This window comes from Drosophila simulans, chromosome 2R, assembly GCF_016746395.2.
Source record: "Drosophila simulans strain w501 chromosome 2R, Prin_Dsim_3.1, whole genome shotgun sequence".
NCBI classification, from domain to species: Eukaryota; Metazoa; Arthropoda; class Insecta; order Diptera; family Drosophilidae; genus Drosophila; species Drosophila simulans.
Genome location: NC_052521.2, coordinates 21,361,950 through 21,385,396, shown reverse-complemented (window position 1 = coordinate 21,385,396; position 23,447 = coordinate 21,361,950). Strand labels below are relative to the sequence as shown.

The 23,447-nt window shown below is 50.2% G+C and overlaps 4 protein-coding genes across 9 annotated transcripts; 1 reads left to right on the top strand and 3 right to left on the bottom strand.

The window, feature by feature from the left end:
- Positions 1–1,000: 1,000 nt before the first annotated feature.
- Positions 1,001–8,188, bottom strand: LOC6736038 (sphingomyelin phosphodiesterase). 3 transcript variants are annotated; one of them, XM_016168883.3, is made up of 7 exons: positions 4,363–4,396; positions 4,104–4,286; positions 2,731–4,048; positions 2,468–2,676; positions 2,115–2,409; positions 1,872–2,057; positions 1,001–1,435 (listed from the first exon to the last, which is right to left on the bottom strand). In XM_016168883.3, exons 1-7 carry the CDS (start codon positions 4,379–4,381, stop codon positions 1,378–1,380), a joined length of 2,268 nt encoding a protein of 755 aa, XP_016029436.1. In that variant the 5' UTR covers positions 4,382–4,396; the 3' UTR covers positions 1,001–1,377. The 3 variants fall into 3 exon arrangements, with proteins under 3 accessions (XP_016029436.1, XP_016029433.1, XP_016029435.1); XM_016168880.3 differs by lacking the exons at positions 1,001–1,435; positions 4,363–4,396 and adding exons at positions 1,464–1,631; positions 7,714–8,188; XM_016168882.3 differs by lacking the exon at positions 1,001–1,435 and adding an exon at positions 1,464–1,631.
- LOC6736037 (gastrin/cholecystokinin type B receptor) lies at positions 8,025–11,013 on the bottom strand. Its single transcript, XM_002082903.4, has 3 exons — positions 10,446–11,013; positions 10,043–10,390; positions 8,025–9,892 (listed from the first exon to the last, which is right to left on the bottom strand). Exons 1-3 carry the CDS (start codon positions 10,797–10,799, stop codon positions 9,029–9,031), a joined length of 1,566 nt encoding a protein of 521 aa, XP_002082939.1. The 5' UTR covers positions 10,800–11,013; the 3' UTR covers positions 8,025–9,028.
- An 84-nt stretch (positions 11,014–11,097) lies between these two features.
- Positions 11,098–22,838, bottom strand: LOC6736036. Of its 4 annotated transcripts, none has more exons than XM_016168879.3 (8): positions 22,382–22,838; positions 21,073–21,484; positions 13,459–13,544; positions 13,135–13,384; positions 12,386–13,064; positions 12,185–12,318; positions 11,986–12,126; positions 11,098–11,927 (listed from the first exon to the last, which is right to left on the bottom strand). In XM_016168879.3, exons 2-8 carry the CDS (start codon positions 21,363–21,365, stop codon positions 11,762–11,764), a joined length of 1,749 nt encoding a protein of 582 aa, XP_016029431.1. In that variant the 5' UTR covers positions 21,366–21,484; positions 22,382–22,838; the 3' UTR covers positions 11,098–11,761. The 4 variants fall into 4 exon arrangements, with proteins under 4 accessions (XP_016029431.1, XP_016029428.1, XP_016029430.1 ...); XM_016168876.3 differs by having other exon boundaries at positions 21,073–21,542; positions 22,545–22,838; XM_016168878.3 differs by having other exon boundaries at positions 22,545–22,838.
- LOC6737526 lies at positions 14,869–17,111 on the top strand. The gene is made up of 2 exons (XM_039292111.2): positions 14,869–15,783; positions 15,882–17,111. Exons 1-2 carry the CDS (start codon positions 14,869–14,871, stop codon positions 17,109–17,111), a joined length of 2,145 nt encoding a protein of 714 aa, XP_039148045.1.
- Positions 22,839–23,447: the final 609 nt, after the last annotated feature.

Here is a 23,447-nt window from a genome sequence, read left to right as displayed (position 1 = left end):
AGCTGAATGCTTCGCCGGAGATGTGGGAAATGTAAACGGAATTGTTTTGCTCGATGCTGCCCGCCGCTTGTGTTCGTCGGTGTGTGTGTGTGTGTTTGTGTTTGTCTGTAGGAGGGGGCGGGCGAGTGTGGGAAAACGTGCGGGTGTGTGTGTGACAAAGGGATAATGACTGGCAGCAGGGATAACCCCCTCCCCCGCACACACACATCGCGCTGCGTGTCTTATCACCAATGAAGGAAAACACGCACGGCCGCTCAACAAGCTCAAGGCAACGGCCAACGGGGCGTATTGACAACGACTAGGATACGCCGCGCCCGCCAATTCCCCTTCGTCGCTATTGGTAGTCGAGTTTGCTCAAAGGACTAGCGTGGCCTTATCCTGCAGGGCAGGGACTCGATATTTCAAGGGGAAAGTGCATTGCGAACAGGTAGCCGTGAGTATTCCAGCAAATTCTGCACTACCCGATAAGCATTCAGTTGGCAACTCAAACAATGTGAGTTTGATGTGCCCTTCTTAGTATTATTACATTTCCAGAGACTAAACTAGTCAATTCTCTAACTTATCAATAACTTATTCGAAAGGTTACTAAGTTCAAGGGACTGATTTTTATCACCAATTTGTCTATCAAAAAATGATGTCTTATTAATATTAGATTTTCGTTTTAAACACTTGCTTTATAAGATTCTTAGCAAGATTACAAACAAAAAACAAAATGCAATTCGCATAGCATTGGTAATTTCTATACGTTATCAAATGATTCGTTTTTGAATTTTCCCGCTCTATTTCCAGACATTACGCCGATTACAGATAGTCACTGCATGATATCGATAAGTACTACATAACGTAACACTACAGTCCGCTGTTAAGTCGCTGTTAAGAACTGTGCTGTAAAACAACGCAGGGATGTGTTTTCCAGCACTGGTAAATTTGAATTTAAATTCGAATTTATAGCTTAATGAAGAAGGTTGAAGCAAACGCCAAAAGAAAGAAACATCTTATGTTTTATAAAAATAATTGCACTTTATTTAAGTTAAGACCTAGGTTAGCTTTACAATTAGGTGTCTAAAAGGTAATTTGCTCGACAATATCCATTGCGTAGAAGCGCGCAACATACCACGCCCACAAATGCTGCGGAGTGGGCAACAGCATCGACTCGATTACAGATAAATGACTATTCTTCACTGACTCAGATTCTGAAGGGCGATTGTAGGGTTTCAAAGCAGGCAGTTTTGGGACATCATTGCGTTAACGTACACTAAGACAAATGGTTTTAAGCACTAGTTATCACATAGTAAACTTATGGGGTAGGAGTTTTCCTTCGTTGCGATTGCATTGACTTGCAGTTGGATGACCTCAAACGATCATCTCAGATCGGAATCAGCGATATCCGAGCAGGTATTTGGGCAGGTATGTGATCGAGGACAGAAGGCTATAGCTTTTGGGCAGAAGAAAGAGTTTGGGGGTAAATGTTTAGGTCATTTATTGTCATGGGCACTACAGATTCTGGCCACCAGTGATATGTACAGGGTCCTTATTCCTTAGTAAATCAACCACCAACGTTAACAATCACCACATCGAAAGGCCCATAGCCATCGGTGGTGGTGGCCGGCTCTTCAGTCCGATCCTCGGCGCTGTTCGGTCATATGTTTTAGGTTTTTAGTTGTTGCATGAACCACACCAGTGCGAAAAATAAAATGGGGTTGTTATTATGTAGTAATAGTTTGTTTTGTGAATGCCAAATGACGATCAAATAGCAATAAATATCTAATGACTTAAACTATGTGATTGATTACAATTACAACTCGAGTTAAATTAGTTTGTGTGAGCCACCTACACCATAGAAACACGAACTTGACATAAACATTGCTTACGAATTGGTCAATCCCTTGTAGAACCAGGACTTCCAGGACTTAGAAGACTCCTCGTCGATCTTCGATTCGACCTCGGCACAGAAGTGCTTCCGATCGTGGGAACGCCCACTCCGGCAGTCGCAGATGAGCCTCTTCTTGCACTCCGCATCGCAGGTGGGTCGCGCCGGGGAGTTCTTCCAGTAGTATCTTGAAGGAAAACCCGTAACTGTATAGAATACACATAGAGCCATCTGAGCCACCTACTTGTAGTACAGCTCGAATAGCTCCTGATTGTTGGTCAGCTCGTTGAGCAGGTTGTTCCAATCACTGGGACGCAGGGCTTTCATGTTGTATGCCGCTCGGGCTGTGTAGAGCTTGTACCAAATGGGGTAGCCATACAGGTTGGCCTCCTTGAGGTTCATTATCCAGGACTCGTGGTCGATGACCAGGCGCGTCGTGGCATCATGGTCACCATCCACGTAGTAGATCCGATAGCCGGGATTCAGATCGTAATAGGGCGATACGGAGGGTCCTATGTACGCAATGCCGTTGGGATGGTCTGGAAAGAGGGAGTGCATTAGGGTCCTGTGAAATTGGCCCGAAGGATATGGTCTTACTCAGATCGTGCGGATCGTAGAACATCTCAAACTCATCGTAGTGCGTGTGTCCATAAAACTGAGCAGTCACTGTGCTCTCATAGCGAGATATGATCTTGTAGAAGTTGCGAGACCAGACCTTCAGGCAGTCCGAGTGTCCTGGTGGAATGTGACCTATGACGTGGACCTTTTCGTTGGAGAACTCCGCACTTTGCAGCTCGTAAATGAACCTGAAAAAGTAGAGCGTTTTAAATGTAGCTCTTATTTCTGTCAGCTCTCCTTACCATTGCAGCTCGGTCGCGGGATCCGTGGAGTTGAGCAGTAACCACCAGTTCTTGTTGTTGCAGTAGTTCATGTTCAGCGAGATGATCCTGAATCCAGGTCGAACCAGCACCGAGTAGAAGGCACCGCGCCGCACCGTGTGGGTCACACTCTGGGGCAGCCACCGGCGCCACTGGATGTCCAGCTCGTCGTAGAGCCAACTGATGGATATGTCCACCTGGTTAACATACGGCGGTGGGAAGCTGTTCACCGGAGCGCTTTCGTGGTTGCCCAGAGCAGGAAAGATGGGGACTCCCGGGAACATTTCGACCATCTGTTTCACAGTGTCCTTAATGATGGCCAGGTTCTCCTCCTTAGTCTGGTTCCAAACGTCGTGCGGTGGCAGATCGCCCGTCCACAGAATGTAGTCGATGTCCTTGTGGGTCTCGGCTATGTGGGACAGCATGTGGTCCACCGTTCTCTTCGGGGTGTCGCACTTGCGGTAGTCGCCCCACTTTCCGGCAGCTGCATTGGGCGTGGCAGGACGACCGCTGCTCAGTCGGCAGCAAAGCGGCTCGTTGCAGTCCGCATTGGAGCCCTCCGCGTAGTGGGGATCGTAGTGGGTATCGGAAATGTGCAGGACCTTGAAGAAGGGAGCCGCCTCCATGGGAATGGGCAGATCTGCGAGGCGAGGTGGCTTGGGCACTGGTGGGAATATGACCTCCCACTCGTGATAGGGATTGTACACGTCCGCACAACCATCGCCAATCACAAAGCTGCAGAGTTCATCAGGACTCAGGTTGACCCTCTTCAGCACGTATATCAGCTCGCTGCCGAAGAGTTGGGCTACGCCCTGGCAGACCCGGGCACTCTGGATGTTCAGATTGGTGCAGTAGTCCGTAATCATGCGAATGAGCTCAGCATCCGTCTTGCCCGACTGGATCTGATGCTGCAGCATCCCGGCTCCCGCTCTGCAGGCGGTGCAGGTCACCTTGGACATCACGCTGTTCTCGATCTCGAAGGCCACCTGCTTGAGGTTGAGCAGCTTGAGGGCCTTGTCCACGAACGGTGGGTACACCAGCCCATCTCCGCCGGCCACGTCGTACCACAGCATCCTGGAACTGGCCGTCTGGTTGTGCCGCATGCTGACCAACCTCTGCAGGAACTCCGCATCCGTGCTGTCCGAGGACAGAGCGCGGTGCGTGCGATTCGGATGGAGCACTGGCTCCAGGTGGGGCTCGATGCTGCGCGGCTGCTCCTCAATCACCCAGCTCTCCATCTCCGGCTGCGTCCAGTTGATCTGCGGCTTGATGTGCGAGAACAGGAAGGGCAGGGCTCCAACTGGAGGTAGTCTTAGTTAGACGCTGACTTGATGCCAACCCCATCATCTACTCACCATCTGGCACCATTGGGAGCACGGCCATAAGTACGAGGATGAGCCAGCATTTTCCCCTGGGATTGGAACTGGAGCTGGAACCGGGACTCGGCCACGGCGGCTGTTGCTGTGTCATAATGTGCGGACTTTTGGACTTCGCTACGCCAGGTTCAACCAGGTGTGGACTGGAGTATGCGGCTTGACCTACATAACAGGGTTTACCCGGAAAAAGAAAACAACAATACTCGTATTAAGCGACAGCAAATTGGAGAGTCATTACTTTGTGGAACGGGTTTCATTACGCCGCCTCCGAAGGTAGGAGCATGTTCAGTGGCTCATCAACGTTTTCGGTTTGTTTTGGTCGTCAGCATGCAGTTTCTTCGCTGCCTGATTTATGGGCACTATCATAAACATTTATGTAATGCAGGGGACAGGCTCATAAGTAAACCGGCAGCTATAACTCTTTAATAGCTCTCTCTTGAGTGGTTACCCACTTGCAAGCTCAATGGAAATATTTGCAGAGTTTTCCGACTTTTTCAGAAGACAAGGGGCAATGTGTTAGGTGTATTCTATGCTTTTCCTAGGGAAATCCCTCCACCTTTGCAGGCCAAAAGTCAAATCCTGTTTTACCGAGTTATTACATCTGCTGCCATGACTGAGCCAGAATGAATGAACCAAACCTGTTTGCAAATCCTGCTCATTTATTCAGCCATAAAGGTATCTGCTCCATGCAGACCGTAAATTGCCCCTTGGCTTTTGTCGCATTACGTTGCTTGGCCACAAATCCTATTGCCCACTCCCAACCGACCCTCCTCACTTGACCCCTCCGATGGCTCGTCACTGGGGATTCCGAATCTAAATTTCAATTTGTGTGCTGGTGTTAGTCGCTTTCATCAACATTTGACAGCACTTAAAATCTCGTTAGCTGTAATGGCAGACATGTTTGGACGCCCACAACACAGCAGCAGCAGCAGCAGAAGCATCCACAACAGCAGCAACAGCCGCAAACAGGAGCAACATCATCGGCAAAGTCGGCAGATCGGGGAATGTCACCTCCCGATGCATCCACATTAGATGTATTTGTGGCGGCGCTTTATTTGGATTGACAGATACATTTGTAGTCCACAGTTGCCGGCGACTCATGTGCGCTGTATTTACAATATGAGCTTATATCGGGTGCTACAAGCTCACTCACTGATTTCCGAGATGGCCTTATCAACCGCCTTATCAGCATCTGTTGACCAGATGTAGTTTGTACACTATTTGCTCAGATTTTTTATTTTTTGTTGGCACTGCGCTATCAAGCTGCAGTTGTTTTTAGAGGAAATGGCTTTATCAGTGTGAACTAAATAACGCGTTGAACACGCAAAATAAATATGTAGGGGGTAAACAGGAATTAAACAACGAAATGGCTTAGATTAAGTGTTTGGATATTGAATTCAATTGGTCGGAATAAACTTGCAAGCGATACACTAAACACTTGTCCACGATTTCTTATGAATATTATGCCACCTTTCCTATGATTAAAGTTCCTTGGAAAGGCAGACTTTTGTAACTACAACTGTATGCGACATTTAATGAATTTAATAGGCGTCTTTGACCCAGGGTCATCTAGAGACATCCAGTTGATGGTCCACCCATCCAAACAGCTTTGTATCACATGACACGGCATTCAAAGTAACAATCAAGTGCGAGTAAACAAAGCAACCGAAGCCAATTGATTTGTTTGTGGTGGCGGCTTTCTGGGTGCTCCGTGTTTTGTGGGGGGCCAGGCCCACATTATGCGCCCCGCTCAATGCCGACCAATTGGCATGGCCACGCCAAATTGGCCGACCATGCCTCCTCACACATTATCCGTGATCCGTGAGCTCGAGCTGGAGATGGAGATGGAGCTGGAGCCAGCCAGCCAGCCAGACATGGCGGATAGGCAGACAGCCAGACGATGGACAAGTGTCGCACGAAGGTACATTGGCCTCTGGACGCGGAGAGAAATCGTCGGCGTACTGTAATAGCCGAGGGTGCAAGCACTTTTTATTTGCCGCGGTGGCTCGAGCGAAAATCGAAAGTGCTTCTCTAGGGCGCCGGTACGGGCCTGGCCGGAGTAAAGATGCGATGCATTATTAACACATTTGATGGGGGCAGATGGCGGGAAACTCGTTTCGCGGACAAGGTTAACCGAGGACAACACTAATTTCCAGCTGAATGCAGGTCAAGTTACAGCCATCAAAAAGGCATTACAAAACTATCAAAAGACGAGCGCGGTCGAGAGCCGAAAGCCAGACTCTTTGGCCAACCGGTTCCATCGACCACATCTATGTATGCTACACCTGCAGCACGTGGTCGGAAGAATGGATTTGGATTTGGATTTTTGGCACACGCACGCACCATCTGCAGCCGAGCGTTCTGCTGTCCAGCTTTCTCATTCACAGTATTGGAGGGCTAGCCCCATTCATTCGGGCTCGATTGCGGCGAGAAAAGGGCCCGCAACGGGAAAAAATGTGAGCCCGCCCGACAAACTTTCACTTTCTTTAGAAATTATTTTTGATAAAATAATTTCCTCGCTCGTCCGCCTTTGTTGTGTCCAAAACACTCGGGCATGTGCTAAATGGAGTGGGTCCCCGCCCATGGCTGCCCATTTACCATTTACCAACTCAATCTGAATCGGAATCTCCCAGGGCCCGACGCACTGCGTCCCATCTTGTTGGCTTTGCTGTTAGAGTCTATTGTATAATGCTGCAGTCGCGGTCACGCTGCATGTAATGTTTTAATGGACATTTCTGGTTTTATAATAATTAGGAAAGACACGGGTGGTGGGAGCGACTAGCCAGATGAAAACGAAAGTGAGTTTCTTTTCTTTCCCTCGGAAATTCGTGGGTATTTTCCCAAGAGTGATTGATAGTCTTTAATTGATTTCACAAAAGAAAGCTTCGATCGGGAGAATGTGGCCCAGAATCGGGCCATTTAGCCCGACTCACGGATGACTGTACAGAAATTAATTGCTATTTAAGGCACGTAGGTGCTAGAAAAGTGAGCTATTCCGATCTAATACCACAAGACATTTCGATCTCCTCTCCAGCGAATTAGTATTCATGGTCAAGCTTCGGGGAGTGCGTGTGACTTGATTGCCATTCGAGTGGACGGGATGGTGGCCACTGGCCAGCCTCGTCATGACCAAATACTGGCCCATTTATTTGCTTTTGTGGCCCGAACACTTTGGTTAGCGGGGGCTAATTAAACATGCAGCCACATAGCCAACATCGTACCTCGAATAGCTGGCTGGCTTACAGCAAACTGCACGCAAATAGAAACGGAGAACAGAATGCCAAACGAAAGCGCAAAGCCGCGTAACCAGAAGTTCCCATTTGGACGGATCCCACTATACAGGTCTGAGCAACGAATGGACTGGTGATCCTTAGAATGGGCAGGGAAAAGTGAAACAAGGCTGGGATTTCGCAAGACGGTCTGCGCATGCGTGACAAGTTAAGAAACCCAAAGTGAAATGCGCAAACGTGTTTTTCCTGACGCGTTGCTTCTGACGAAATGTGTAGCAGTGTAGAGCAACTGGTTTCGAATCGAATCGAATCGAATCCTAACCAAAACACTGATCGAGCCGCAGACTTCGCATATTTACCTCTTCAAAACCGCTCGAAAATGCACAATCGATACGGAACGGGCACTTTTGGGCCGAACTTTCGTTCTTGACCCACAACGAACCCGCCTTTGTTCTTTCGATTTCTGTTTTCTTCAGCTTTGTTTGTGGCTCGGCTCTTTCCCTTTTCGTTTCTTGTGTTTTCTTCGACGGCTGCCACTTTTTCTTTCCTTCAGTTACACTATTTATAGGCAATATTGTGCCATAACTCGCAGCTCTGCTCCGGTGATTGCCCTCATTTATTTGCGATTCATTTGTTTGGCTCACGACTCTACAGTCCGAATTATTATCTCTTTTCGGTACGGTATGCACTCCACACTCCACACTTGTCGCTTTGTTGTTTCTTCTGCCGAAGATTTCACCCGCCGCACAGAAGATTTCGCGTCTCACCGACCAAAGAATCCGAATCCAACCGCTCGCCGCGAACCGCCGACACTGAATGCCAGAAAACGCAGATTTCAGCTTTGAGTCGAGCTTCGGGCTCTGCGGCTTACAAAAGTTCATGGGAAGAGAGTTTGGGAGAGAGCTTTCGCCGCATAGCTAAATTCAACTGGCGTGCCCATCATTTGACAAATAACTGCTTTCAGCTCTATCTCTCACGAGATCTGTTAACCATTGTTCCAAACGGAAGTATCTAGTATACAATCTAGTTCTATTGCATTGCGGGCTCATTGTCTCGTCCACGATCTGCTGACTCTATAATGAGCATCTTAGTCAGGCCAGTTCTCTTTTTGGGCATGACTCAAATTAGTCAAATTTAAGTTTCGGTGACTAATTAATTCCACTAACTAATTACTACGTTCTTAGAAATAACAAAGATAGTCTGTCTGAACCAAAACTAATCACATATGTCAGTTAACTAGTATTTCTTAATTAACAATATTTAAAAATAGTTATATTCGCACCTTTAGGCGTTATTGCATTTTAATCTCACAATTAGCTTAGGTTCTCTATATATAGTTTAAAGTGGTACTTAGAAGGTCTTAGGTTTTCGTCACAATAATGACTGAAACCTTGCCGATCTCGATTGTGCCAAGTGTTAATGGTTAGTTAGCTGCCAACACCCATTCGTTTATTCCTCATATTTACACATTTGATGAGGTACATAATATGTGAGCTTATATCTTATATGCGTACTAATGTATTCGTGGGTGATATACCCACCGTGACAAACCGTTTTTGCGCCTGTACCGACTGAATGGGGGTGGATCCATCCATCAATCAAGTTCTGGGGTTCTGCTAACCGTTGGCCCCCGTATCCGACAAATGCACCCGGGTGATTTATGACCACCGCCTATCAGGCGGAGGACTCGATTGACGCACTCGACGAGTCACCGCACTGCTTGTAAATGCTGAAAACCTCCTGCTTGTAGCTGAGGAACCGCCGCAGGCTACTCGGATCCGGTTGCACCTGGTCGGAGGGCGGATCTGGCTGGTCCACATCCCTGATTACCGTGGCTGCTGCCCTATCGCGGCTGGGATGGCACCTCCATGTGAAGGTGGGTGGCCTCAGGCCGCAGCAGCACCTGCTTTTGTCCATCTGATCCGTGGGCATGCCATCCGGCACTTTACCAAGCGGGCAGCCAAGGAATCCCTGAATTTTGTGCTTGACCAGCGTCACGGTCCTAATGGTCTGGGTGAGGAAGGTGTAGAAGATGGGGTTCAGGGCGCAACTGAACAGGTTCAGTATGCCGAAGCTGAAGTACAGGAGCCAGTCGATGGGCTCCGAGTAGGATCCATAGAGCCGCATGATCAGGAAGACCCAGGCGGGCAGTCGAAGGCATATGAAAACCGCCATCATCAGCAGCACCACCGCCACCATCCTGCGGTGCCTGGCCTCCCTGGCCAGAGCAGCAGCAGTGGTCTTCTTCCCAGGAGCCTTGACGGGACTCTTGGGCGGCAAGGGAGTGTTGTCCAGCGCAAAGGGCACGGCCACTCCCACGGCACTGACCAAGGTGGAGGGCATCAGGAGGTCCCCGCCATTCGCCATGGTCTTGAACTGACCCTCCTTGGGCTCCTGCTGCTGCACCTGCTGCTCCTGGTGGTAGTGCCTCCGCAGCCAGAGCTGCCTCGCAATCACGGCATTCAGCCATAGGAAGGACACTATGCACGGCAGGAAGATCAGGGTGAACAGTATGACGTAGTAGAGTCCGACGTCGTGCTGAAACGGAATATTTATAGAATTGCATAAATTGTTTTCGACGCGGCTGATAAGATAATCGGAACATTGATTCAACAACTTGACATCCCCCGTCCAAATCCCCTTAATCGCTGTCAACTGTATTAAGCGATAATCCAGTCGTTGACTTACGTCCCCGGCCAGGCACATGTGGACCACTTCCAGCTCGGTGACCACCAGCTCCTCGGGCTCAGCGGTCGCCACCTCCTCACTCTCCTCGCCGGAGTCCTCCACATCCAAGAGATAGATCTTCCGGTAGTCGTAGATGCCCAGCAGCGGGCCAGAAGATCCTATCGAGCAGGCCCAGATGAGCAGCATGCACAGAGTGCTGAAGCGTTTGTCGGGACTCCAGAACCCCAGCACGGGTCGCATCACGGCCAAATAGCGGTCCAAGGCGATGGCCACCAGGGTCAGGCTGCCCGACAACACCGACGTGGTGGTTATGAAGGGCACAAACTTGCACATGAAGCCACCAATTGTCTAAGGAGACTTGTGATTAGCTTGTGTTGAGTCTGCTCAATCCCTGTCGACTCACCCAGAGCTGCAGATACTGCGCCTGGAACTGGGCCATGTAGGACACGGTGCAGAAGACGCTGGAGACGAGGTCACTGCAGGCCAGGGAGATGAGGCAGGCCCGGAAGAAGGGACGCAGCTTCCGGCGGCTGTTCACGTAGAGGGTGCTCAGGTTGCCGGAGAAGGCGAGGACGAAGAGCGTGCCCACGACGGCGGAGAAGGCGTGCCGCTTGAAGCGGTTCAGCTGGCTGAGATCGCCCACGAACACGCCCGGATACGGCTGGATCGAGGGACTCGGCGTGGCCTCTCCGTGCTGGGCGAACGCCCATTCTAGGTACAACTCGAGCTGGTCGAAGGTGTAGTGGAGCAGGGCCATTGGCGAACGGAACGGAACGGAACGGAAGCCCGAAAGTATGCCGCGCAAGGGGTCCGCACCTAAAAGCCTCTGCGAGCAGACTGCCGACAGATTTATGGCCAGCGACTACCGACGGGTTAGTTAAATGTTTCATTATCGGGTGCCGCTTATCGTTCAGATTGCCATCCGCTGTCATTATTATGCGCAGCTCGTTGCACACGCCATCGTCATGATGAAGATACGAGTGGCAATCACTCATCCGCCGTTCGTGCCCCAATCGCTTCTTGCCGCCGCCGCCGAGTAAAACACCTTGCGCAAATCGGTCTTCTTTAGCAGTGGTTCACATTTATTTGCGACACTTTCGTCCTTTATAGCACATTTGTTTATTGTCTCCTTTCGGTTGCATAAGTTCGGCTTCAAAAAATACAACGCTTTCAACGCACATATATGTTCGTATGTTCGCAGGCTCGTAGGTTCGACATGGTATATCTAATGTAGAGCTAAGTGTAAGCTTAATGTACAAAAGAACTACTCAAGACGCCTCGACTACGGTGTAAACTTAACAGCGAAACTAACTTTAATCATTAAACTAGGAGTGCTAAGGCTAAAATCTAGAAAACGAGCTTATCGAATAAAGCGGAGTGGGAAACCAATGAAACAGTTTATACAAACATTAACGGCTAGCTACAAATTACAAAACTAAGCACTCGAAAATACTTGGAATCAAATGGCAACTCAATCAGAAGTCACACGCACACACTCACTCGCCCACACAACACATGCCTCGATATTGTATATATATATATAGTATATGGAGCTATAGTCTTTTAACCAGCGTAGTTTTTGTAGGATAGTGTAGTAATCGTAGTGGATAAGGTAGCTTTACAACGACGGATAGTTCAGTGTTTGTATTCGAAAATGCAGCGAAGCTTTGGGGCTTGGGTATGGGTTTGGATTGGGATTACGACCACCACTGGTAGCGCTTAGTAGAAGGACTCGTGCGATCCGTCCAGGCACTGGCTGGCCATGTGGAGGGTCAGCGCCTGGTAGGGCAGCGGCTTGCCCATGCTCAGGTTGGCGGTCACGTAGACCAGGTAGCTGGAGCCCGGCATCAGGTTCAGTATGGTCTCCGTCTCGATGTTGTCGGGACTGTGGGGGAGTGCATCATGTTATCATATCGTTACATATAGGCTGTGCCAGGACCCACCTCTGCTGCCTCTCCCTGCAGGTCATCCACTCGAAGTTCCTGTACTGCATCACCCGCTTGGGCACAAAGTCCATGCAGTAGTTGGTGAAGTCCACCACGCTGCGATTGCGCTGCGGCAGGTTGAACACTATGATGCAGTAGCTGCAAGTAAACTTAGTTTAAAAGAAGGCACACACATAACTCCACATTCTCGCTTTACCTCAGCTCCCGTTCATCCGGTGAGCCATTCCAGGCAATGGTGGCTCTACTGCACCGCGTCCGCACATTGAAGACTGTCGTGTTCTGCGGCAGCTCGGGCAAATCCCGGAACAGAGCCTCGCTGCTCAGGGCCACCTGGGAAATAGGAGTAAGCATTACTTTCGGCCAGGCCACATAGTCCGCGGACTGATGGTCTCCCTACCATGACCTTCTGGGCTCGCAACGCCTCGTCGTCGTTGCTGGGCTCGAACCGCATGAGATAGCGCTCCCCTGGTAGGACTCCCTTCTGCCGAATGTAAGTGGGACTGTAGAAGGCCTCCGTTTTTCCCACCTCGCTGCGTTGGCGCAGCAGCTTCACCCGGATTTCGCTGCCCGAGCAAGGGATCAACAGGTGCCTCATGAACGGCTCCCCCAGCTGGCGAGTCGTCTGCGGCACCTTGAAGCTGTACACCTGCTTCCCGTGCTGTCCTCCGATCTTGAGTTGCATCAGAGCCTGCTGCTTCAGGGCCAGGGGTTGGGTACGGTTGAAGTTCACCTGGCTGCTGGCCAGTCGCAGGGTGAGGTTCTGCCGACCCTGGTGGATTCCGAACAGGTCTAGATGGTAACTGCTCCTCGGGAGAAGGCGGCGCAGCAGCTGCTGGCGCCTCTTCCCCGTGCACACGATGTGCACATTCTGCCGGGGATTAAGTCTCCTTTCCCGCTGGGGTGGAGCACCCCAAATCCCTTCCAAGGGACCGCCTGCGGCGCAACTGGGAGTCATGGGTCGCTGGTCCGTGTAGGCGGACACCGCCTGGCAGAAGTTGGTGAAGCTCATCCGTGGCGTGTCCATGGAGAGTCTCTGAATCACCAGGCAATAGTGCATGACATGGAAATCAAACTTGCTGAAACGATTTTGAATAATGATAAGTAAGTTACACATAGATCCTTGTAATAAAATCATCTAGATCTCACCTCCTCTCCCACTTGACGATCATCTCGCGCTTCCGCACGCGGTTCTGGGTGCGAATGGCGATCCGGTGCGTGGCGTTGAGGAGGGGCCAGTCGTGCTGAGGATGCTCCGCCAGGGCGTCCACCTTGAGGGCTCCCGAGTGGCGGGCGAGGACGAAGAGGTCGTACTGGCCGCGCAGGGCGCAGGGCAGCACCAGACTGCCCACAGCCACACCTGGCCCTGGTGCCACTGCCGCCGGCCGTAGGGGGTTTCCTGCAGAGGCGGTGGGGTGGCGGGTTAGTGGCGGGTTGGTGGTGGTACGCGGCTCCACAAAGGGGCGGACTTACCTGTCTGATTGTAGTACATCTTGCGGCCCACGGGCGCCGAAAAGCGAATCGTCAGCGGCGTCGAGTCGTTCAGGTTCAGCACAAATCTGGAAGACGGAGAACGAGATGAAGGCGGCTCTTCGAGGGGCGGAGTAAGTGAGCTGTTAACGCCCTTTGTCAAAAATGATGACACTAAATTATCACACGCAATTTGTTTTGCCGTCTGTCTGAGCCGAACTGAACCAAATGAGTCAGCGGCTTTTGGCCATACCCTGACTAGAGGATCAGCTTGGTTAGATGAGGCGTATGTATGGACTGCTGCCTTTTAACTTAACAATAACTAATCAAATTACAACTTTTGTATCTCTTACTTAATACTTTTAGTCACCATTCGTTTGCCAGTTGGTTTGACTATTGGTCATCCGAAAGGGTATACCCTCTTCGGCTGCCCTTGTCCTTTCGCCAACTTTGTTTATCCATCTTCGCCGATGCCGCTGCAACTTTGTTGCAGCCAAAGATTGAGTTCAAGTCCCCTGGGCACTGGCCCTTTGCTGAACTTGCTGGCTCTTGTATTGTAATTAAATGCGAAATTTACGAGCAATTTTTCTAATGACAAACTGCTAAGACAAATGAGCTCGCCGATACACCCACATGGACACAGGGACACTGGGAGCTTCGAGCTGGCAAGGATGCAGTTGCCAAAGGGGCAGGACAGGATGGCCATTCTATTGCAGCAAATGACTCATTGACTTGGCGAGATGGCCGGCCATCTCGAGTTTTATTTTTATGACCGGCTACTTCCGGCCAACGCCATGGGCCATCCTCCTCGTCATCATCCCCCGCAATCCGGACGAGCGAACAGAAGTTGGTGCGCCACATAGCCACATAGCCATATAGCCATTATACCATGCAGTCCGTCGTATTTTTGGCCGCCCTGCCAAAAGGTTCGGATTGATGGAGTGTTTTAATGCATTTCGACCATTGTTGGCGGCGGCGCCGCTGCGACTGAGCAAATATTTGCTTTAATTTAAGCCTTGCATGTTGCAATGGCGATTGTTTGTTGTTTTCGGCTGTTGTTGTTGTTTCTGTTGTTGTTGCTGGGGGCATCCTCGTTGTCGGCACGCTGACAGCAGTCAATTATACAAGGCAAACATCGGCCAAAGGCGAAAGTTGAATGCGCTTCCGGACGCGAAACTGCAGAATGACTTAATGCACTTTTACAAGCCAGCAGTGGTTGTTTAATGGACGGATTATCATATTACAGCGATTTGCGATGGATCAGTCAGAGGCACCGAGTGGCTCTAATACTTCCCCAGACCCTAACCGATATACCCATGCAATCAAATGTAGGACATCAGTCACATCACCTTCCCACTGAAACTCACACCAGCCGCAGTTAATTCGCAATTGTCCGACGTGACAGAAGCAATAATGTGGTGTAATAATCCCGGTGTCATCATCATCATCTTTCTGGGGCAGACTTTCAACCTGTGGCAGGGCATAGTGAATCCCTCGAATGAGACGGCCAACACGGTGATCTTCATGCTGCCCGAAAAAGACTTGGGACCCGATGTGTGGCAGGCCGGAGTGAGCTGCCTCGATAGCTTCGCCCAAATCTTCTTCTTTCGCAAGCCGACGGAGCGCTTCACCAGAGCCTATAACTTGATGCTGACGCACGCCTTCAATCTGTCCAGTCCGGCGGATCAGATCCAGGAGGGATTCAGCAAGCTGATCAACGAAGCAGTAACGAATCCAGGTCCGCCGGACAGGGAGGAACTCTTCCAGATGCGCGTGGCCAGTGATTACAACATCACGAATGGGACGGAAGACCAGGGAGAGCTGATCCTAGCGGACAATTATGTGATAGTGGTGGACTCGGTGAATCGATTAAAAGAGCTGATGGCGAAAAAAATAGCCAAAATGCGATCCTGGAATCCAGGAGCGCGTTTCCTGGTGCTCTTTCATAATGCTAGTTGTCGGAATTATCCTCTTGGCGTAGCCACCAGTATTTTCAAGGACCTCATGGAAATGTTTTACGTGCACCGAGTTGCTCTTCTCTATGCCAACTCCTCCATGAACTACAATCTGCTGGTCAATGATTACTACAGCAATGTAAACTGCAGGATTCTGAATGTCCAGAGCGTGGGCCAGTGCCACGATGGCCAACTTTACCCCAATAATGCTGTCGTGAAGGCCTCCATGCAGGACTACGTATCAGGCTTCAGTCCCAGGAACTGCACCTTTTTTGCCTGCTCCTCCATCTCTGCTCCCTTTGTGGAGGCCGACTGTATCCTGGGACTGGAAATGAGGATCCTGGGGTTCATGAAAAATCGACTGAAATTCGATGTGAGTATTGGACATTTACATACTTAAAGATCCTCTTTGCTTGCAAAAGTCCAGCTTATTGTGCTAAGCTAACAACTATCCTATATTCCACTGTTAAGGTAAACCAAACCTGCAGCCTGGAGTCACGTGGTGAAATGGATGGCCCAGTTAACTGGACTGGCTTACTGGGGAAAGTCCAGAACAACGAGTGCGACTTTGTCTTCGGCGGCTATTATCCGGACAACGAGGTGGCGGACCACTTTTGGGGATCCGATACCTATCTGCAGGATGCGCACACCTGGTACATAAAAATGGCCGACAGAAGACCCGCCTGGCAGGCGATGGTGGGCATCTTCGAAGCCTACACCTGGATTGGCTTCATCCTGATCCTAATAATCTGCTGGCTGTTCTGGTTCGCCCTGGTCAAGATTTTGCCGGAGCCGAAGTACTACCAACAGTTGAGTCTGACTGCCATTAATGCCCTGGCCGTATCCATATCGATAGCCGTCCAAGAGCGACCCATTTGCGAGACGACGAGGCTGTTCTTCATGGCCCTGACCCTGTACGGCCTGAACGTGGTGGCTACGTACACGTCCAAGATGATAGGCACCTTCCAGGATCCCGGCTACCTTCACCAGCTGGACGAGCTGACGGAGGTGTTGGCCGCGGGTATTCCCTTCGGTGGCCACGAGGAGAGCCGCGACTGGTTCGAGAACGACGACGACATGTGGATCTTCAACGGATACAACATCTCGCCGGAGTTCATTCCGCAATCGAAGAACCTGGAGGCGGTGAAGTGGGGCCAGCGGTGCATCCTGAGCAACCGGATGTACACGATGCAGAGTCCCCTGGCGGATGTCATATACGCCTTTCCCTACAACGTCTTCAGCAGTCCGCTGCAGATGATCATGAAGGCGGGATTCCCCTTCCTCTTCGAGATGAACAGCATCATCCGCCTCATGCGCGACGTGGGCATCTTCCAGAAGATCGACGCGGACTTCAGGTACAACAACACGTACCTCAACAGGATCAACAAGATGCGCCCCCAGTTCCCGGACACGGCCATCGTCCTGACCACGGAGCACCTGAAGGGACCCTTCTTCATTCTGGTGGTGGGCAGCTGCTGCGCCGCCCTCACGTTCCTCGGCGAGCTAATGATCCACAGCTGGCGAACCCAGCTGGTCAGCACGAGCGAACAGCAGGACAGGAGGAGGGCCAGGAGGAGGAGGAGGAGGAGGAAGGCAGCAAAGGACAACCGCTGGCAGCGCCAAGTTCAAGTGGCTCCAGTCGTTCGATTTACGCCAGTCAAACGACGCAAAGTTTTCCAGGGACAAACAAGTCAAAAGTAAACTAACCCAAACTAACTCCCTAGCTGGCTGCGATAAAATTGACTCAATTCACATAAATTTGCAATTGAGAGACACTGACTCCGACTGGCAATCCCCAAGCCCGTCCCCCATCCGCCATCCTCCATCCTCCTGCGATGTCTGGGGCGCTTGTCTGGTCTATAGTCTATATAGCATGGCATAGTGTAGCGTAGTGTAGTGTGGTTGGTCTGGTCCGTGCCGTTCGGGTCGCTTCTGTTACTTTTCACGCGAAATACTTAAAATCAGAGACAAAATTCTATTTTTGCAAACAACAACGGCGGGGAGTCTGTGCCCGTGCCTCTGGGATTGGGCTTGGGATCGGGAATGGAAGTGGAGGCGGGCGGGGCAGTGCGCAGTGGACGACCTCCCCCCGCTTTCCGCAAATTGACAATCAGCCTCAGCTTTCCCAGCTGCTCTGCTGCCGGAAAACTCTGGGCGTAAACAGAGATAAAGAACGAGTTAAGCAGATATCCCTATAAGTGGCGCATTCGCTGATTGCAAAGGAAGTTACTGCAGGGCAGCCAAACAAATATCGCTCGGATATCAGATGGCACAAGTTTCAGTTGGAAAATATCCCAAATGGAATTGAAAGTAGCGCCACGGAGCAGGGACAACTTTTGCCGAATTATGTGAGTTACGGGGGATAAATTCGTTGATTCTTGTCCATTCCCATTGAATAGGTAGTAAAATAGGTTGATGGAGCGTAAACCATTCGAATGAAAGCATGGAAGGTAATGAATAAAATTCAAGAAGGAACGCACTTTTAAAACAACGAATGACCAGTTTAATGGGATCTACAAAATCTATAATTCATATAGATTTCAGAATTCAAAAAAAATCCGCCAGATACTAGATATTTGGAGTCATAAATCAGATGGCGCCTTGGAAAATTCCCATGGCAACTTGTTGAGACAATTCATCATCTGTTTCATTAATGGATCTTGTGGCCGACATTGAGTGGCGGATGAGTAATCATCCGCCGGCACGGGAAAGCCAAGTGTAAGTGGAGTTCACCCACTAGCCCATTTGTCTCCCGTTTCACTCGTGATCCTGTTGTCGGCCAAGAACATAACAATTATTTGATATCTCTATTATTCCGACTCTGATACTGATTCTGTGAGTGATTCACGCCGCAAACAATGCGAAACAAAGACGCACTCAATTACTCACACCGAAATGGGCACAGTGAGCACTTAGTGTCCGTAATTCGAAAATGGCTTTCCCTTCCCCTTCCCCCGACTACCCTGCATTTTCCTCTAGTTTTGGGGAAATTTTAGACTATTGAACTATGGTGATGAGTCGTCCGACTAGGAGCGACGCCCCTCTGTCTGTTCGGTTCGCTTTGGCTTGGACTTGGTTGTCTCGCTGCGGATTGTGATTCTGATGTTGATGCTGATGCTGATGCTGTTTCCCATTCCGATTCCGATTTCTACTCGGATTCCCATTCCCATTCCGCAGACCCAACCTCAGACGGACTGCGTCTGGCCGAGTATTTTCGTACTCTGACAAGTGCTAAAAATACTATACCCACTACACTCGCCGGAGATCTTTTCTGGCGGCGCAGAACGATGACGACGATGTGAAGTGAAGTGATGTGGATGTGATGTGGATGTGGATGTGGATGTGGATGTGGCTGCTGGGTTTGATGATGATGATGATGATGGGGCATTGGTCATTGTGCGAAACTCAGTTTGTTTTGCTTTTGCTGGCCGGCAAGGTCTGCGTAGTTTTGAGTTGCGGCCCGAAAACAAAAAGTCCAAAACTAAATTATGCTTCGCATTTTATGGCAATTTGTTGCTGGGGCTGTGGCTCCTTTGATGCGCTTACAAATAAATAGTTTCACGCCATAAAACTGGAGATGCGGGCGGGTTTGCCGAGTGCCGGCCGGCAATAAAAGTTGTTTACACGCCCGAGCCTGCGGCGCACATAAAAATGCAACGCCAACAACAATCAAACAACAGCATCAACATATTAACAACATTCTGCCTCCATTCCCTGCACAAATCAGCCGGAAGGGGGGTATAAGTTGGTGGATCGGCTTCGTAACGGAGTGAAAAGTTTGACCAGTGAATTAAAAGCATTTCATTATGAATAATGGGAAAATGCATGGAAAATTGTAAAGGTGGGAGTTCTATAAAAGTATCTCAATTAAATAAAAAGGCAAAAAATAAGCAGCATTATTAACCATGTGGATCTAAAGAGGCATGCAATACTGGCTCACATAAAATCTAAATTATATTTAGGACACATTAAGAGGTATCCGCCTGTCGAGGCGATTCCCCCGCAGGTAACCACACAATCACCTTTCCGGCAGTTTTGGGGTTTGTTTTGATTTCAGGCCACTGACTGGCTGCCCCAACTAGCGAATGCCACAGGTGGCCGCCAGTGGCATCCGCGTCCTGAATGATCGACTGCGAATCGGGAACTGGGTACTGAGAATGGGAATTGAGAACGCAATGCGAACGGGAGCGCATATTGCGCCGTCGAATTAAGTCGTAAAATTAATATTTATGATTTGTTTGCGCAAAAGTATAATGCGTCCTCCCCTTGATTGGCGGCATGGCGTGGAAGGATACGCACGGGGCCACTGAGAATGGGAATTGGGAATGGAAGTGGGAATGGGAACGGGTATGGGTATGGAAATGGGTATGGGTATGGGCATGGCCTGCTGATTCTAGCAAAACGCTTAATGGTTGCACGCGCCATAAACGCGATTCTTGCCAAAGCTTCGACTCTTTAGCAACAGTGCCAACTCGCTCCTTTCACACGCTCAGCAAACCGGGCAACTCGAGCCGAACGTCACGTACTCTGGTTCTAGTGATGGATCTGGGCTCTCGGATCTCGCATCTCGGATCTCGAGTCCCGCATCTCCGATCTCGAATCTCCAGATTCCCGCTGGCTGGTCACTCGAGCCTCACTTGGGCAATTGGAGCACTCTCGCCGGGTCGCGCGACACCGATGCCCAGTACACACTCCATGCGAGAGGGGGGAAATGCGGAGAAAAACTCCAGAAACGAACCGAAAAGAAGTTGACGACAAGCCACGACATTAATTTGAATGTTTGCTGGCATTCTGTGGCAAATGATCGAGTGTTATACGAGCCGAGGGCTTCCAGTTTCCCCGCTTCGCAAAAACGGGAAAAAGCCAAGCGCACTGGGTGCACGTTCACTGGAGAAGATGGAAACTGAAATCCCGGAGTCCAGCCAGAGCCTAAGCGAAAACGTGACGGGCCTCTTTTGACCCAGGCCCAAGCTGCGGCCCATCGGAAACCAATGAAAATCGTAAAAAAAAAGAACGTTACTCATACGCCACGTGCAACGCAGTGGGAACAGTGGGGCAGAGTGAAGTGTGCGGAACTTTGGTGTGCTGGCAGAAACTTTAAAGTGGCTGGCGAAAATCCATACCTGGAGTGCCACAGAAAACCCGGATAATCGAATTTATAAATTTAACGAACTAAGGGAACTTTAATCAGAATCCGGATTAAATTATATTATTAAGATCCAGTCATAGAAGATAGAATCCATTGATTAAAGTGGCACACTTAATCAAGAGGTTTCACTAGTATCCCAGACTGACCCCACAGTGCGATTTGTGGCGGCAGCTGGGAGGACAACAAAAATCGCACACTAGACAAATAAGAGGAGAACACACACATGCACACACACTTTGGGAGGAGCGTAAAAAATCTGGCTGTGGATGTTTTTTGTTTGGCCAGCCACACGTCGTGGTTATAAATTATTTTTTGCTCCTGCTCCCGCCTTTGTTGGCTTTCCTTAGTCTTGGAGAGGCGCCCCTGGGTTTGGCTCCTCTGACCATCTTTCGCATTTGTTTGGCCGTAATTTGATTTGTGTGGCAGGCGGCGTCGCCAGCGCACTTAGCCGTATTGCTACCCATCATCGGAAGCCCAGAAAGCCAGAAAGCACAAGCCAAATACCGCACTCACCGCTTCCTCTGCCGCTCCGCCAGAGCTATGTGCACGGGCACGTCCACGTAGAGGTCCTCCAGGTCGTCGAAGTCCTTCAGCATCTTGCGGTACCGCTGCAGCGAAGGACACTTCTGCGGCGGAAGTGGCGTCGCCCTGGCCGCTGGCACACCGGCGTCCGGGATCAGCGGGTTCTGGAGCAGCTCCGTGGAGTCCAGGATGATGCGGTTGCTGGCCATCGGCAAGTGGGAGATCTCCGCGTGCAGCGACGCGCTGAGCAAGAGCAACAGCAGCAGCTCCACTCCTGGCGACATGGTGCTCCTTCGCTTTAGTTCACTTTTGTATATTTATTTTTCACTCGTTTGGTTCTTTGATTGCAGTTTGGGTTTGGGTTTTGACTAGGTGGAACAACCTGTGAGTGCGTGTTCTGCGGCTAAATTGATTTGCAAATTTCGATAAATGAATTGCTTTTTGATTGGCGCACTCTATAACTATGTTTTCAATGGTCGGCAAATTGGATTAATTTCTTGTTGGCGCATGTTTATTAATTGAACTAGAGGCAACTTTTGATTGGCGGCCAAAATGTACAGAATAGTCTACTTAATAAGATTAAATTGAATCGGAAACTTTTCACAAAATTAAGCTTTTTCTGCTTGATAATTTATGAACACAAGTCCCCGTTTAAAAAGGAAACACTCCACTTTCTTAGTAAGTTTAGTGTAAGTCTAGTGCTAGCGTTAATCCACTTGTTTTGCAGAACTATAGAAATAATACTCCCAACATCTCTACCACTCCTAATTACGTTAAAAAGTTTCATGGCTGTAGTTTGCTTTTCCCTCGCAATTTTCCTTTGAATGAAAGCATCGCAAATGCGCTGAGATACAAGATATTGTGTTTCTGCCCGACTTTTAATTCTCCTCCTCCCCCGAAGAGGAATAAATTGCGTTTCGCTTCTAATCCGTAAGTCCGTAAATCCGAAAATCCCGAGATGCGAGGCCCTCGTCCGGAGTCCACCCCAACCACCCTGTCCCCCAAACCACCCTGACTCGCCTCCTGATTCTCTGTCCTCCGCTCAATTAAGGCCTGTCAAACCTTTGACACACGTCGCCTGCTGTCCCCCAAAAGCCCCAAGAATCCCCCAGCAGCCACCCACTTTTCTCCTTCGGCCAGAGAATAAAAATGAATTTCCTTGCGACTTTTTTTTTTGGGGGGTGGGGGGAGTTTCGCTGTGCGTCGGTTCTGCTCTTTGGAGATTCGGGCCCCAATTAATGGGGCTGCAGCGAGTCGATTCTCGGAACTGTTAGATTTGCTAATTGCGGCTGGCGCTGACCTTTCGCCCGGGGTCCCACTTTAATTACGCTTCTGCGAATCTGCGTGTGCCGCAACAATTGGCCGGTGGGCGGCGCGGCTGGGGGCGTGGCGGGGCAGGAGCACCACCTGTGGCTGCCGAGTCACGAGCAATTAGCCGATGGCCCACGCACGAGCACTCTTACTTTTGCCTGGCGAGCGAGCACTTTTCATAAATTCGTATTTTGATTTGTGGTCGCACGCATAGTTGCGATTCTTCAGCGGGCACTTGCCGGCGCTTCCCCGACTCGGCGAATACACGTCCGAATTTTGCGAATTTTCCGAATTTCCGTACTTCCACTCGGAGCACACGCGACCGTTTCCCGGGTGCGGAAGTTCAGCTCTTGCCACTGGCTGCCACTTGTTTCCGCAGTATCTCGCCGCTCGTCCTCGTCGTCCGCCTGCCTTGACGTGCAAACGCAAAATGCCCGAGAGTCGTGCGCAAAGAAAGCCAAAAAGCCCGAGCGTCGAGAGCAGGAAGCGACTGCGACGCCAGCGCCAGCGCCGACCGAGGCAGCGACTGAGGCGGCGGCGACGCCGGCAGCGGCAGAGGCAGCGGCAGCTCCCAAGGAACGAAGAAGGCCCCAACGAAGTCCCGAAGACGGCCCGAAGTCGCCCCCACGCACACACACTAGCTCGCAAAGGCCGAAAAACGGCAAGACGGAACGGTGCACTGGGGCACCGACTTCTGGATACCCGTTACGCAGTCTTGCCGCCGAAGATGCTGCCTACTTACAAGCGCTGCTGACACAGTAAGGTGTGCGTCATAAATGTTGATTAACATTGATTCCAGTAGGAACTATGCTGCATACTTAAGGATTCCTATTAGTTTGCTGTTCCAGTTTATTGTTTTTTCAAAACTTCACCCTATGTTACGAACTCCACCCCAAACGGGTCATACCCCTTCTACCCAGCGATTAACGGGTATGGGAAAAAGAATACGAATACGAATAAGAATAAGCATAAGAAAAACAATACATACACTTTGGCTCTCCCCTAATTAATGCCCTCGCTTTGGGCCTGCCCCATTGATGGCTTGTGTTGCTTTG

Excerpts from the sequence above, each read along its gene's own strand:
- LOC6736036 (XM_016168879.3), bottom strand. The coding sequence starts at position 21,365 with ATGTCGCCAGGAGTGGAGCTGCTGCTGTTGCTCTTGCTCAGCGCGTCG. Across the intron at positions 13,065-13,134 it reads ATCGTCAAGTGGGAGAGGAG|CAAGTTTGATTTCCATGTCA; the intron begins GTGAGATCTAGA and ends AAATCGTTTCAG. Across the intron at positions 12,127-12,184 it reads CCGGATGAACGGGAGCTGAG|CTACTGCATCATAGTGTTCA; the intron begins GTAAAGCGAGAA and ends GTTTACTTGCAG.
- LOC6736038 (XM_016168882.3), bottom strand. Across the intron at positions 4,049-4,103 it reads GCTCCCAATGGTGCCAGATG|TTGGAGCCCTGCCCTTCCTG; the intron begins GTGAGTAGATGA and ends GACTACCTCCAG. Across the intron at positions 1,632-1,871 it reads TACAAGGGATTGACCAATTC|CGCCGAGGATCGGACTGAAG; the intron begins GTAAGCAATGTT and ends ATGACCGAACAG.
- LOC6737526 (XM_039292111.2), top strand. The coding sequence starts at position 14,869 with ATGTGGTGTAATAATCCCGGTGTCATCATCATCATCTTTCTGGGGCAG. Across the intron at positions 15,784-15,881 it reads AAAATCGACTGAAATTCGAT|GTAAACCAAACCTGCAGCCT; the intron begins GTGAGTATTGGA and ends TCCACTGTTAAG.
- LOC6736037 (XM_002082903.4), bottom strand. The coding sequence starts at position 10,799 with ATGGCCCTGCTCCACTACACCTTCGACCAGCTCGAGTTGTACCTAGAA. Across the intron at positions 10,391-10,445 it reads CGCAGTATCTGCAGCTCTGG|ACAATTGGTGGCTTCATGTG; the intron begins GTGAGTCGACAG and ends AAGTCTCCTTAG. Across the intron at positions 9,893-10,042 it reads ACATGTGCCTGGCCGGGGAC|CACGACGTCGGACTCTACTA; the intron begins GTAAGTCAACGA and ends ATTCCGTTTCAG.